Below are 14,667 nucleotides of genomic sequence, written 5' to 3'. Positions count from 1 at the left end.
AAACCAAACGATGTGTATTGCCTTGCTAATCTAGATCTATTAAAGAAAATAAATGTAAAATCTGAAAATAAAAATCTGGAAATGTCAGAGGTTTTAGATTGATGTGGAAATCAAAGTACTAACATTTTCAGAAGTGAGAGCACAAACAGTTAGGGTTTACTTCAACAACAAGATATAGCCTGCATTGCCACTGATAGATTCATATGTAGGCAGTTTGACACAGACTGTTCAGTTAGTAACACATTATCAAGGATTCCCACAGCTTCCTCACTCTCTAATGGAAGAACTAGTGGCAGTAGAGTAATATGTATAGTCGGAGGCCATAAGTGATCTTATTGAAGCCTTAGATGATATTGTAACCTCGTAGTAGTTACTTGCTGGCTTCATTCAACCAAAGCCAGCTCTAATATGATTGGTCAACACTACTTGGACTACAAACGGAAATCAGAATGCTTCCAATACCAAAATCTAGTCCTGTGGCCGACAGATTCTGCATTCATCTGCCATAATCTGTTCAGAGAGATGAACTACTGACAAACTGCCAAAGCTTTCTGGGTGAAACTCGCAACTATGCTCCACACATGCTAACACCTAGACCTATTTAGATTGTTGGGCTAATTCAAAGAGGTTAATGCTGAGAGATGATCTCCTCATACGACACCAGGTTGGAGGGCAAAGAATGGGACTTCTCAAAATGACATAACGCTTTCTTGAGATGTAAATATTGGTTGAATGATGTTCTCACTTTTGTCACTATTTCACTAAAATGACTCAATTGTTGACGATTGGATTTCATCTGCTGTCCAACAGTTGCTGTGTGTGACTGTTAGAGAAACATGGCTGAGATACAAAAAACATTACTGTCACATCATATCACAGCACATCATTTTAAACATTCTGTTTAGCTTTTATGGTTGAGACATGATGCAAACCCATTACCAAAATAAGAAATATGAGAGCATATTCACACCTTTTACAACCAGTGATTTCACATTTTTTAGTATAACACAGAAATATATAGCCTCGCTCAGTTGAGTTGAGGAAAAAATAGTCAGCCATATTGCTTGAGAACATTCTGGGGTAATTTTGTAAATATCTTATGAATGTTTTAACTCTGTTTGTAACCATAGGTTTTAGTACCATTTGGATCAATCACAATATGACTTCAACAGTGAAATGTTCATCATGCATTTGTTGGCAGACTTCAGACATCTGTATCAATGTCACGATGTTACTTGGAATCTCCTGGATTATTTGAGTGATTCATAAACTTCATAAATAAAGAGGGTGCTCTATGTGTGGAAAGCGCACAAACTCCCACAATGGATTTTCATGCCTTGAAAAGATCTCCATATGGATGTGATCCCCTGCCTGTCTTTAACATCTTCATTTATTTAACACAATCACATGCTTCACGTTTTGGCCTCTTTTGGACATTCTAGAAACTCATTGTGTTGTGATGGGTCTACATGGGGATTCTCTATTTGTATAGCATGGATAGGACACCCTTGCGTATTGAAAGTGTTAACAGGCACACAATGCATATCCTTCTTGTATCAATTCAGACAGAAATGTGGAACAATAACGGGAGTGAACAAGTGAAACAGCAGATAATGGAGGGATAAAGTTGAATGTTAGGCCAATCTGCTTTGACCTCTCAGAAAGGCTGCATGGGTTCTCAGGCAGTGTACCGCTTCGACATTCTTGTAGCTTTCAGGCCCTTTGATCTAGTTATCGTCATCTTCATCACTGTCCCTCATGGAAATGCCTTGCATCCCTCCTTCCCTCACTGAGGCTGTGGCTTCTTCCAGCGTCAGCCGGTTTCTCACCGTCTCATACATCTTACTGTTCAACGTGGAGTCCAGAACCCCTTGAAGGCGGAAGTCACGGTACTTTTTCTATCACAAACAAACAAAACAGTTTGGCTAACAGAGGGCTTGAGGTTCACTGTATTGGTCTCCATTTCATTTGAGCTGTCAGATCTCTGGACTGTGAGAGTCAACCTATCCTATCATACAATAGTTCCTATAATATCTTGCTTGAAAAAGGAGTCACTTTTTGTGTCGTCCTACCAGCAACACATGTTGATTTCCACTCGTTTCAGGCATATGGGCTTTTCAAAATAAACTCCTTTCTTCACAGGATAAAACTTGTTTCGGTAACAAAACTACTGAGTTATGTTGATAGGAAAAGATCAACGTTAAAATAACTACGGAAGTGCCGTTACAAAAGTACGCAAGTTACGTGACGCAAATAAATCAACAATGACTTCTTGTTTCACACGGCGAACAGTGGTCTCCTAGATGAATGATCACTGTTTGTTGCCATCTTTACTTTATGGAGAGTTTGGATGTCAGTGATAATAAAGTGGCTCAGTGGTTAACTTTGTGGACTCTAAGGTCCTGGGTTTGAAAAATGAATGATTAAATGATTTGAGACAAGAATCCTGGGCACAACATTTCTGGACGCTACCAGTTCAGTCTGAGTGTGCTCATGCTGGTGGATGGGCGGTCAGTGAGGGATCATGTCCTACTTTTAGTATAGGACACCTTGATGAAGAAGAACAATAATGTGAACCTCTCAGTGCTTCATTACAATATATTACATTATATTAGATAAGTATTACTGATCTAATCATGCGTTATAATGTTATAATCTACCAGAGTTATAAAAGAGTCAGTCAGTCATGTTATTGATTCTTGAGATTCGTTAACAATTAGAGTAAGAGATTCGTTAACAATTAGAGTACTATAAAGTTCTGGCAGTCCTTAAAATCGTAGGATCATGACAATACATTTTGCAGCCGTTCTCACCTTCACAACCCTGATGAGAATCTTCAGCTGGTAAAGGTGGAGCTGCAGGTCCATTCGATCTGTCAGCCATGTTCCTAGAAGGTTCATAGTGCTGGTGTACCATTGCTGTAGACACACAAGAACACAGTGCATACTATCATCTGATACTCCATGAAATAAATGCACTCAAAATGTGCCAACCTAAGAAGACACATGAAAAAGCAACATTTCAACAGTCAACATAATAAATCCATCACCTTGAAATGAGTTTCTGTAATCCGTTGACTTTGCTCATGACAGAAAAAGCAGGTGATGTTATCCATGCAGCGTATCATTATGACAGAGCTTCCATGTGGAAGCACAAAGCTGACAAACAAATCCTCAGCAGAACAATGTCTCTAATCTGAATATGGCGCACAGCCACTTCTCTCTAGCAGGGTTCTCTTCTGCTGCAGTTCAGCGACGCCCACACAGTCTTGCCTGGAAGTTTGGAAACAGAGTCTACCCTTCTCACGTGAGGACAAATCAGACAGTGCTGTAGGCTCAGGATTTATTTAAGTCTGGAGCGTGGACCCCCTGAAGATCCAGCAGGCAATCAGGCCTCAATTAACGGGAAACCCAATAAATAATAAGGCTCATGATGCTCTCGGTGCACAGCAGCATCTTCTGTCATTGGCACTTGTCAAAGTTCATGATACAAATGTTTGTCAGTTTATCAGTTCCAAGCTGTGTTGTCTTTGAGTATTGCAGACTCTCTTAATGTGTGTTTCTGGACTGTGTTAATGACAGAAAGGTCAGTGATTCTGGAAAAGAGGGCTGGAGTACACGACATGTATTCTGGTAACAGCAGAGGCAACTGGGTTGGGTCCAACAGTGTCCCAAACAAGACTGGCCTTACTCAGACAGAAGAATGGTACTGTAGTATAATGCTGTGTAATAAGTCATCTTCTCTAATAATGTTTGTGTTTTCAGTACAAGAAGTGAACAGACATTTTTACATGTCAAAACATTGCAGTACTATATCTGCACTTTTTTCACATGTCAGCTACATTTCAGCTCATTTTCACTGAGGGATAGCCGACTTCAATAACTTCATAAACCAATAACCATGGCTACAACAAGTGTCTATTCGCAGTATTCTTCTGTATTTGGTTGTGTTTTCTGTATTCAGGGTGTTTCTGTATTTGCTCGTGTTTTCTATAACTGTGGCGTGCTCAGCTCTCAGGGCCACCATTCAGTGCTGAGTTTCTGTACTTTTGGAGTTTTCGACATTCAGTACTCATGAGGTACTGAGGTACCATAGCCAGCCCCGGTCCTGATACATAGGTGTTACAAGCCTCATTTTGATATTGTCTAGGGCTGCAACAACGAATCGAAAAAATCGATAATAATCGATTATTAAAAGAGTTGGCAACGAATTTCATTATCGATTTAGCTGTGTCGCGCGATTATTACGCCACTCAATAATGCCTTGTTCACACCAAACGCGATGAACGCGGCGCGAATCGCATCATTCGCGCCGCCGGTCTCGCCGGGGACTATTTGTGTTCATCCTCGTGAATCGCGCTGGACGCGCCGGAGAGGGGGCGTGGTTTATTGGTCTGAAAGCCGTTCAACTGTCCGCCATCAACCGTGGAAAAAAATCACCTCTATTTCTGCCTAGTACGTGTTGTGGAAGTCCCAGATATCACGGGAAACTAAACGCTGTCATGTCTGGTTCATAACATAGTCCGGAGGAGCTCCGTGGATTTCATCGAGCTCACTGTGTCTAGCGAGCCACACGTCGGCTGTTTACTACAGCTGTATGAACACAAAATAAACTGATTTGGCTGTGATTTATCGGCAAAAAACCGACAAAAAGGGACTCCGAAATAACTACGTAATGATGCCCATTTGTACTTGTTTTCTCAATGGAGCTCGGATGATCGGTGCTAGGCTATGCTAACAATGTAGCAGCTCCATCAACACTAACAATAACGTCATCTAGATGTAAATATGGCAGCGTCTATTCATTGTTTGCACCATATGGTTTACACACACACACATGTATACACATAGTTTGGTCTGGTCTCTATTGATATGAGGTATCATAGAGCTCTGGGTGAACACAGACGCTACAGTATTTATTTCCTGATTCAACAACGGCAGGACATCAGTGATGACAGGAGAAACATCTCAACGCTGATAGGCTATCGCGCCACAGCGTCACGCGATTTTTTCGGTTGGAAATAAATGCTTTGTTTTTTTATCTGATTCATCGATTAATCGAAGAAATAATTGACAGATTAATCGATTATTAAAATAATCGTTAGTTGCAGCCCTAATATTGTCCCACTGCTTTAATTAGACGAGCACTCTAAACAGTGAGCTCTGCAAGGCACAGCAAGCTTAGAGCACGGAGCCATACAGAAACAGAGCCGAGAGGGTACAGATGTTTCTCTGTGGGCCCTGACTGTTGCCAGTCTAATTGATGGATAATGATGAGCGAGGCTGATACTAATAGAAACCGACTGACTTTCACAGCAGAAAGGATGGGTGGCTGGAGAAGATTGGGAAGAGAAAAAAAGAGGAAGAGGGTAGCAGTGTGTGTGATTGTTTTTTATCTTTTTATCATAATGATTAAATGAATACAAGCTCTATTGTCCATCAAATCTGACACTTTAGAAAGTCAATCTGCTTATCAGTTACAGGGTTTTACATGTAAAGAAATGTTTAAGAAATACCAGAATAAAAAGCAGACTCAATCCACAAAATTAAATGTGGTAGCTTCAGAAACAATGACAAAGTCATGCTGAAGCCTTGCACTCAATCTGATGATGTTATTGAACTGACACAGATTTTATTGGTCAAAGGCTAATTTTTAACTGCGAAATTTAAGAAGAAACCACACAATTCTTTTGGACATTTTGTGCAAATATGCTGCATGTTCAGAATTCTAGACTTAGGAAGCTTTCACACCTAACCCGTTTGGTTCTATTGAAATGCACTCGGTTAGTAGCTACTGGTGTGAAAGCTCTCAATCAAACCCCGTTTTAGGCCAAGCAACTGAACCAGGACTGCTGGAAAAGGGTCTCGGCCTGCTTCCAAGCGAGGTCTGGTGCAGTTAAGTTGTGTTGTAAAACAAACCAACCCCAGTATTTTATCATAGCAGAAATGTGATTTTAGCATGAATTCAAAACCGTAACTACTCATAAATCCTTCTGCTGATTATATAATGTGTTCAGGGAGTGATCTTATAATTGATCGTTATAGCCTTAGTCCATGTTTTTTAATGCAAATCCACACGTATCGACGTCAGCGCATATTTGTTCCCTGAGTGGTTTAAAGCTGTTAAAACTGCTGTGCTTGCATCCGACGCTGTGTACCTTGTCAGTTCATTACGTCTATTAAAAAGTGTGTGACAGCGATTCCACAGTATCAAGCCCTGAATCATTACAAGACGCTTCCTTTCCATCCTGTAATTATATGAATAATGCTTATAATTAGTGTTTTATTCATGAGCTCTTTGTGGCACAAGAGAATATGAATATACACATCAGAAGCACTAAAGTGCTGCATAAACCAAAATGATGATGTAGCATGGCAATCGCCAAAACTGTCCAAGCAATGAGTTGTGTTTAGTTTACTCCTCTTGATTCCATTGTGGAAAGTCTGTTTTAACTATAGATCCCTGTCTACAGGTGTGAACGTGTTCCAAGAGACAGAACCACATCAGAGTGAGACTTTTTGCAGCGCTAGAGATGAACTTTTGGAACATCTTTAGCATTACTTAGCTTACTTAATCAGAATATTAAATTGACTATCTGCACTAACAATGGGTCATCATAGTGCAAAAAGAATATTTTTTATGTCCAATTTTGAATTGCCAGACTAAAACAAAAAAGACCAAAACCTGCTCAGTGGGACACCAAGATCAGACCTGCTAAGGCCACAAGAAGAGGTCCAGCTCAGTCATTGGAAATCAGAGAAGATGGCTATGCCGAGGCAGTGCTGGGGTGAATCAGTGAGCCGACCTGGTGCCAGCAGCTTCCTATCTGTCGCTGTGTGCCTGTGAAGGCTTCGGCGTGGCAGCAGGCCTGTGATCTCGCCCCGAGCACAACCCCCCGCCGAGAGGCCAGGCCTGGAGTGACTGATCCACTGACTGGCTGCTCTCCCTCTTCCCATCATCCACTCCTCCCTCGCGTCTCCTTTAGACTTTGCACCGTGCCACACAGCTCCCATCTGTAGCCATTTTTGCAGCAGCCATTTTGTGTCCTGTTCTGCTTTACTCCTCTTCGTTTTATATAAAAAAGAGGCTTTGACAGCTATGTCACAAGTCTTCTTGCTGCCATGACTGGCATTTTGGAGGTCTGTCAGGGACATCTTGTGTACACATAATGCCTGCGATTTTCATCAACTTTAAGATCTTTTTAATGCCAATTTGAATGCAATACCAGTTTCCTCATGAATAAAAGGAAAGTGGCTATCGATCCATCAAAAGATCTACATGACTAGTTCAAGTTGTCACCCGGAGAACAGGACACAAAGACATCTTTCCTCATTTCAGTCTAGAATAGAGGGGGTCTTATGTACTACAGATTGTAAAGCCCTTTAACACAAAGTATAGAAATACAAATAAATAAACTGTTTTTCAAGAGTAACTAGCTGATTATGGTTATGAATTGTAATAATTAATACAAATTTGCTTCAGAATTTCCAGTTTCACTTGTCTTGAAAAGGAGAATTGAGTAATTACATTGAGACACTGTCCCAGTTAACTTGTCTCCAACAAGTCCACAAAATAGAAACATTGGTCAGTGATTTCTCTTACAACCCATTTGAGAATTTTCTTCAGTTAAGGCCACTTACAGGGCGCTTTCACAAGCCGACATTTAGTCCATTTTAATCTAACTGTGATGCAGTTCAACCCCTGGCGCGTTTTATATGAGCATTTGTGAACGCAGTAATCGTACTGAGCATAACAACCGGTCCAAGACCGCTTGCGAGAGGTGGCCTGAGATTCGTTTCCAAATGAACCAAAATGCAGGGTACCTGCACGGGCATGTGTTGAGATGGACACAGGTAAATAAGGTGTTAACGTTAGTTGGAAAGGACTAACTTGGACTTGACAGCAGAAGTCTGATGTTTACTTGACATCTGGGCCGAAAACAACATACAGAATATGCTCAATAAAGTCCACAAAAATAGCGACAATATTTTGAAGTCATGCAAGATAAACTGGAGGAGAGGGACTAGTGTGCACAGAAGATTAGTGCCGAGTCAAGGTGAAAAAAATATGATAGCAATATTTCAAAGATGGGATTCTTTTACATCCGGTCCCCTGTATAAACGATGTTTTCTTTTTTGTTCAGTTTTTTTCTCATTTCTTGTTCTATGTTTGCACTTTCCGGTTGTCTCTACAGTGTCTTCACTTTCTGAATTTCATGATAAAATGGTCCTGAAAAGCTCAGCAATTAATCACATCAATTGAATTATGTTACAAGACCACAGTATCTGATGTAATCAAGGGTGATTATCCAATCCATGAATACAAAGCTGATACTTGCAGAGAGCATTACTCTCAAGTTGTCTTGGAGAGAGTCATCTTCTTCGGAAAGTAATCACAGAGACGCTTCCATGCAGATGGGGCTACGTGCTTGACATTGCATGCACAATCAGGTACACAGCTGTTCATTTTCCCAGCTGTTTCAACTGGCCCTGCGTCATAGATTATGTGATGCATCAGCCCTGCTTTGAATCTTAAGGATGCTCAAAAGTCTCCCTATGGCTTCCCTTAAAGAAGAGGAGGGGCCACTGGTTCCACTGGGGCTCTTCCCTTTTCACATGTTTCTTTATGTTGCCTTACATGGAAACATGGGACTGTCCTGGATAATGTTACAAGCCCATAGCTTTATGCCATCATCACCGGTTTCAATTATTTCAACTATGTTTCTGAGAAATCATGTCCTGTCCATCATTGGTATGGCGAATGCCTCTAAATACCCATGAACCTTCTGTTGCCATGAAGAAAAAGCCAGTCAGAGGTAGTAATCAGAGTTGTTGAAAAATGTTAAATGTGTTTCACTTGAAAACAAAACATGATGTCATAATGACTGAAAATGTACCCAGAAATGAAAAGTTAATTCATTTAAGCTATAGATTGTATATCTTTAGCTACCACCTGCCGTTAGCGGCAAACTTGACAGCATTCTAAGCCCTGTACACCAGCCTGTACTTTCAACCTTTTATAAAGAAATAAATATTTTCCAATGCAGTTGTTAAACTGATGAGTCAACTGAGTTTTGTGTCAATCCAAGCCGTAGATGTGCTCCAACTGTGAGTCACTCAACATCGAATTTGGGATAGAGCTTAAATTAAAGCATGTATCCTGACTTTTAAGGTTGTTTTTTGCCCAAAATGAACTAGCTTGAATGATAAGTGGTTTGACTACATCTGAAGGCAAAAGGGTTTGCAAGTGTTATAAACATTCAAATGTGGGAGGAGCCATTCCTCAATGGCCTGCCTGATGAAAGCAGGTGAGTGAAGAATGACAAAAGAGACCTTGAGAGTTCAAACCCTGCCTACGTTCTCTACCCTCCACACACCTGGCCAATCGCTGCTCACGTGTGTGTACTTGTTGGATTGTCCGTTTTTAGAAAGCTACATACATTTGCGGACACAGCGTTCACAATACCCATTATGACCACAAACCTTCATCTGGAAATATTATTTTCCTAAACCTTTTTCACCATCTTTTGTTTTCTTGTGTTTGCCTTTCTTCCGGAACAATTGACTGCATCATTTTACTCTCAAGTTGTTGTCTTAATCAATCCGTCACTGGACATTGTTTCATCTTTGTATGACTACCATCAACACTGTGCACTGTTTAGCTAAACATCCAGCTTGTATCATTCCTTTTTCTGAACTTTCTCTTTCAATCAGTGAGGCTGGTTGTTTCTTTTTGCCTGACTTTATCCCTTCTGCCTTCCAAATGGTATTCTTTACACCATTTCTGGAGCTGTCTTTTCACCTTCTCCGACACACAACTATCAAGCTCTTCGAATCAACTCTGTCTACTTCAAAAAAGCCACATGTAAAAGCATGTAACAGTTTCACTTTAACGTCTTTCAGGGCGGGATTAAGATGTGGCGTCCACATGTTGACGTTTGTTGAGCTTGTCAAATGAACAGTGATGGTCCCTCTTACTTTGCTCCTCTTGGCAGAGACTAACAAAAGAAAATCATCAGAACAGTCAAATTCACCCAGGCTCTCTTTTTTAGGGCTGCATGGGGATCAGCAGGGGGCTAGCGCTTGTTGACAGCCAAAACAAGCGTAATATGGCTCTGAATACATAATGCCATAACCCGACAGGGATCAAATCTGTGACATTCTAACGAGTTCCATCTGAAGGAAATGCTTCCATTCCTTCAACGGGGTTATCTGTGTGTGTGCATTTGTGTGTGTTTTGTCACCTCACGACATGCTGATGAACCCCTACCTATACACAGGCGACATGCACGCCCCGCACAACACAACACACACACTCCCACATACACACATATGCATCTGCCGGTCCATCCCCCCTTCGAGCGAGAGTTGGGAGACGGAGCGACCTCCTGCCCCCATCTGACACCAACCCACCCATCCTACCGACCCCCCCCCCCCACACACACACACAAACCTCGCCTCAGAGCCAGTGTTCACACCCAAGTCTTCACATGGTGCTTGGCAGGGGGGCCTGCCACCAGCAGGATGTGATGCAAAAAATGGCACACCTCTCCTTCTTCCCCTCCCCATCCACCTACTCACCTCTTTCATGACCCTATTTGCTGTGTAGTGTAATGAGAGGGAACTGGCCTTTTTAGATTAGAGGGGCAAACAACAGTGCTTCCAGTTTCACAGGAGCGGCTGCCATGTCAGCAGACAACTTTCACGTCGCTCTGAGGAGAATGACGAGCAGAAACGTGCATCAGAATGGATGAATTCACCTTTTTTAAACTATAATGATCATGTCACCTAGATTTGGATAGAACATAGCTGAGTCCTACATGCATACTGTACTTATGTCCCCTTTTGACATTTTGTTCCAGGTACTAAGAAACCACATGAACCAAGGTCAGAACCAAAAGTCTGTGTTAGCATTGTTACTGAATACACATTACTGGGTTAAAAAAAAAATCACAGCCAAGACTGAGGCCAAGTTGTTACCCAGAAGGAAACCAAAATACAACCGCAATGGAACTATTTGCACATTTCTCTTTTTCACTCGTTAATTCTCTCGACTGAGATAAGTTTAGTTTTGAGCGGCAGCTTCTTACTATGATGCATAGTCTTTCACTTTGACATTGTCTGTTGTGTTCTAGTCACAGTTCAACTAATATTTTCTGGCACACATATCTTATCATTTTGTACTGAACAATAAACTATGAAACTGGACTGAATTCAGCACTGCAGAGCTCCAAAGATGACGCCAACTGATGGCGACACGTTATGAGCCTTTCTCTTTTTGCTGTTGTTACTTATTATTATATTTCCTTTTGAAGGCATTAGAGAGCCAGGGCAGATGTATTTCATTGCATTTGAAGGTACAACTGTACTTTACAATGTATATGACAATAAACCCGTAAAGTAAAGATGGTATAATCTTATATATCTATTCCAAACTAGGCCTTGTATAAGGTGGGTGGTGGTGGTTGTTGTCTTAAAATCATGTTCATCTTGTGAACACTGTACTTACTAGCAGATTGGTGCTATTATATAATGTACTCTTCAAATAGAAAGCACGTGGTCTCTGCCATTTTTACAAACGTGTCGGCATGTGTTGTAACCTGCACACACAAAACGGGCTGGAAGTTTTCACTTTTTAACAGTGCGACATTTATAACACTCCTCAACGTAAACATTACCTTCCTACAGCTGACAGGACCTGTCTAATAAAATTGGGCTCACTTCAGTGCTACAAACCCAATTTTTGGGCAAATATCAACATCATTTACTTATTTCGCAGTCTTGTCACAAAATCCTAGCACGTTGCACGTCAATCCTGCAAAATACGGCAAATTCATGGAGGAATCATCTATTTTTTCCAAGTATTTAAATAAATTACATATGGAATTGGAGTAAATTGAAATAAATCCGTGGAGGGTGGGTGGAAAAATCCATTAAAGGAATGGCAACCGCCCATAAGGAATACGCTGAGGTCCAAAACAAGCGGCCTTCAGTAGTTACACAAAAATCAGAGGAGAGGGGAGAAGTTTAACGAGCGTGCAGAATCAGCTTGAAAGGAGAGGGCAAAAATACACAGCCATGAGCATGAGCAGGCTATATCGGAGATTGAGCACAGTTTTAAAAGGGTTGATTAAAAATGTGATAAAGTCATGGGATCTGCATGCACTTAAAATTAAGACTTTGCTCTTGGTTAAAGGACAAAACTGTCATTAAAGTGTGTGAATGGGGCTAATAAGGCATGCATGCACGCACGCACACACACACACACACACACACACACACACACACACACACACACACACACACACAGACACACAAATCCCCCAAAAAGCCAACTGATTTGTTAGGTCAGAGGCCCTCTTTTGTGGGGCCGCTCAGGAGCCTTTGTGCTGCTGAGAGCCAGGAATGTTGGAGCTGAGGAAGAGCTTCACCACAGGAGGTACACGGGGATTACAAGCAACCTGGGACTCTGCCTCTTTCTGCCTCTGCTGCTGCTCCTGTGTGTGTGTGTGTGTGTGTGTGTGTGTGTGTGTGTAGGTGTGTGTGTGTGTGTGTGTGTGTGTGTGTATTACTGTAGGGCTGAGTAAGAAACCATCATATTGAGTGGATAATACCAGGAGAGTATTGCAAACTGCACGGAAAGTTGGCATTGAATGGTCAGTCTTGTTTACATACGTACTGATTTGAATGATAATTGTGTGTTAGTTCTGCTGTGTATTTTAAAGTAAATGAAGTCAGTGAAAGTCTTCACACATTGGAATCCTAGGTTGATGATACCTTGGTTATGTAGTTCACTATACCTTCCACAAGGTAAAGTAGCATTGGCTACCCCTTTAGTATGCTAGTGACTTTGACTGCAGTCCGAATTTACACAGCTTGTTGAAGGCTGGATGATACATGGTTCTGTATGAAAGGTGCGGGGGCAGACCGGGGGGACAGAGGTGTTCCGTTGTGAATCAGCAGTGGAAGTAGTCACAGAGCCGAGCCAACGTCGGTCACATTTTGATGACGTGTTATTTGTGCACTTCCGGGATGTTATAAAAAATCTCTAGCAGCAGTTTGCAGCTAAACTACAGCAAACGAGAACGGCAGCGAATTGGGAGACATTGGAAAGACAATGAGATCCGGGAGATCTTTACCCTCTGAGCAGAGGGCGAAATCAACCGGCACATAACAGGGACCTTCTGTAAGGACACTAGACGCCGACGCTGTTGCGTTAAACAAAACATCACAACTTTTGTTTTTGCTTCTGTGATGCTCCCTTAAGTCATACCCGGGGGCTGTTTGGTTCAGCCTGTGTAACGGTGGACCTTCTTCATGTCAGTATTGTAGAATATCTGTGTGAAAGGGGCTTGTGAGAAATCATCCAATATTCAAGCTGTGGCCTCAATGATGAGGATATATGTTCACACTTTTTAACCAGGGCTGGATGTTGAACATCAATACTGTTCGAGTACCGACAGAGTGTCCATCACATCAGAAATAGTATCAGAAAGTTTACAGTACTGAATGCTTGGAAATAATCTACTCCTCATTTTAACATCAAAACAAAGACAATATTGATTCTTCAAATTAACATATACAACACAAAAGCACCTAAAACGCCATTGGGATAGGATGAACATTACAAGGGGAGGTGGGGAATGAAATATTCACTATGTAATTGAACTGATGGAATCTTAACCATAGTGAAATTACATATGCTATAAAGTCTGACATAGCTCTGTCATGAAACACATACATATTCAGTGTGATTTACAGAAGAACTTGTATTTAACGTAAACATAATCCAGGGATAGTTGTCCAGACATCTATGGTACTTTACCAACAGGAACTGCTAATAGGTATTTCTGCATACTTTCAATTTGCCAAAATGTAAACAATAAAGGCTAAAAACTGAGCTCAAGAGAATAATATCTACTTGTAGCTGACATTAGAACAGAGATTTGCTTTTCTTGATGACTTGGGTTTTCATATAGGCCTATACAGTATGTTGGTGGGAGCTTGTTTCCATTCCATCGGATAAGCATACTTTAACAAAAGTAGGGGGAGACAAGGAGCTCTTAACATGGAAAAGATCAACTTTAAAGTACAACAAAGTTACTCCGGACGGGAATTAAAATGCAGAAGGACTAACAAGTTTGCCAAAACAGTGTTTATCCCTGGGATAGGGCTGGAAAATGACCCAGCTGAAGACTTATCCTGCTGTTTCATCTTAAAGCTATGGTAGGTTGAAATTCTTATTACATGTTAGGGTTGCCAACTTGGTAACTTTTTCTCCAGCAACTTTTGGAGCTAGTGCTGCTAGCTTGGTGGAAAAGAGTTGGCTCCTTATTGAAATCTAGCATACATTACAAACCTTAGTTTCAATGGCAGTTAGAAAACGATGAAACCTTCTGTGATCTCTTATTAAGTGTTTTAATGCGAAAGTATAAACCAGTGATTCAGCTGCTAGAAGCCTGCAAACCAAGATGAGGCTGTCTAACAACAGAAACATATCTTATATTGTCAAACAGTGCTGTCCTTCCATGCCTGCTAAATGTTGAAAGCTTAGATGTCATCATTTTAGTGAGTCTGGGTTTACTCTGGCTATAATATCATTAAATGTTCTAATACAAACACCTTGTGGAGTGTCATCCTTTTAAACTGTGGGCATCAGTTATTTAGT

The 14,667-nt window shown here is 41.1% G+C and overlaps 1 protein-coding gene across 2 annotated transcripts in view; it reads right to left on the bottom strand.

The window, feature by feature from the left end:
• Positions 1 to 1,561: 1,561 nt before the first annotated feature.
• Positions 1,562 to 14,667, bottom strand: part of cadpsa (Ca2+-dependent activator protein for secretion a) — a gene marked incomplete at its 5' end in the record, with an annotated part of 193,825 nt that continues 180,719 nt past the window's right edge. For both annotated transcript variants that reach the window (XM_079156889.1, XM_079156890.1), the window contains 2 exons: positions 1,562 to 1,898; positions 2,814 to 2,918. In XM_079156889.1, the coding sequence (XP_079013015.1) occupies positions 1,728 to 1,898; positions 2,814 to 2,918 (276 nt within the window). In that variant the 3' untranslated portion in view covers positions 1,562 to 1,727. The remainder of the gene's footprint in view (positions 1,899 to 2,813; positions 2,919 to 14,667) is intronic.

Source organism: Pholis gunnellus, assembly GCF_910591455.1.
Source record: "Pholis gunnellus genome assembly, chromosome: 3".
NCBI classification, from domain to species: Eukaryota; Metazoa; Chordata; class Actinopteri; order Perciformes; family Pholidae; genus Pholis; species Pholis gunnellus.
Note: the sequence above shows the minus strand (reverse complement) of the source record. Positions and strands in the feature narration are given on the sequence as shown.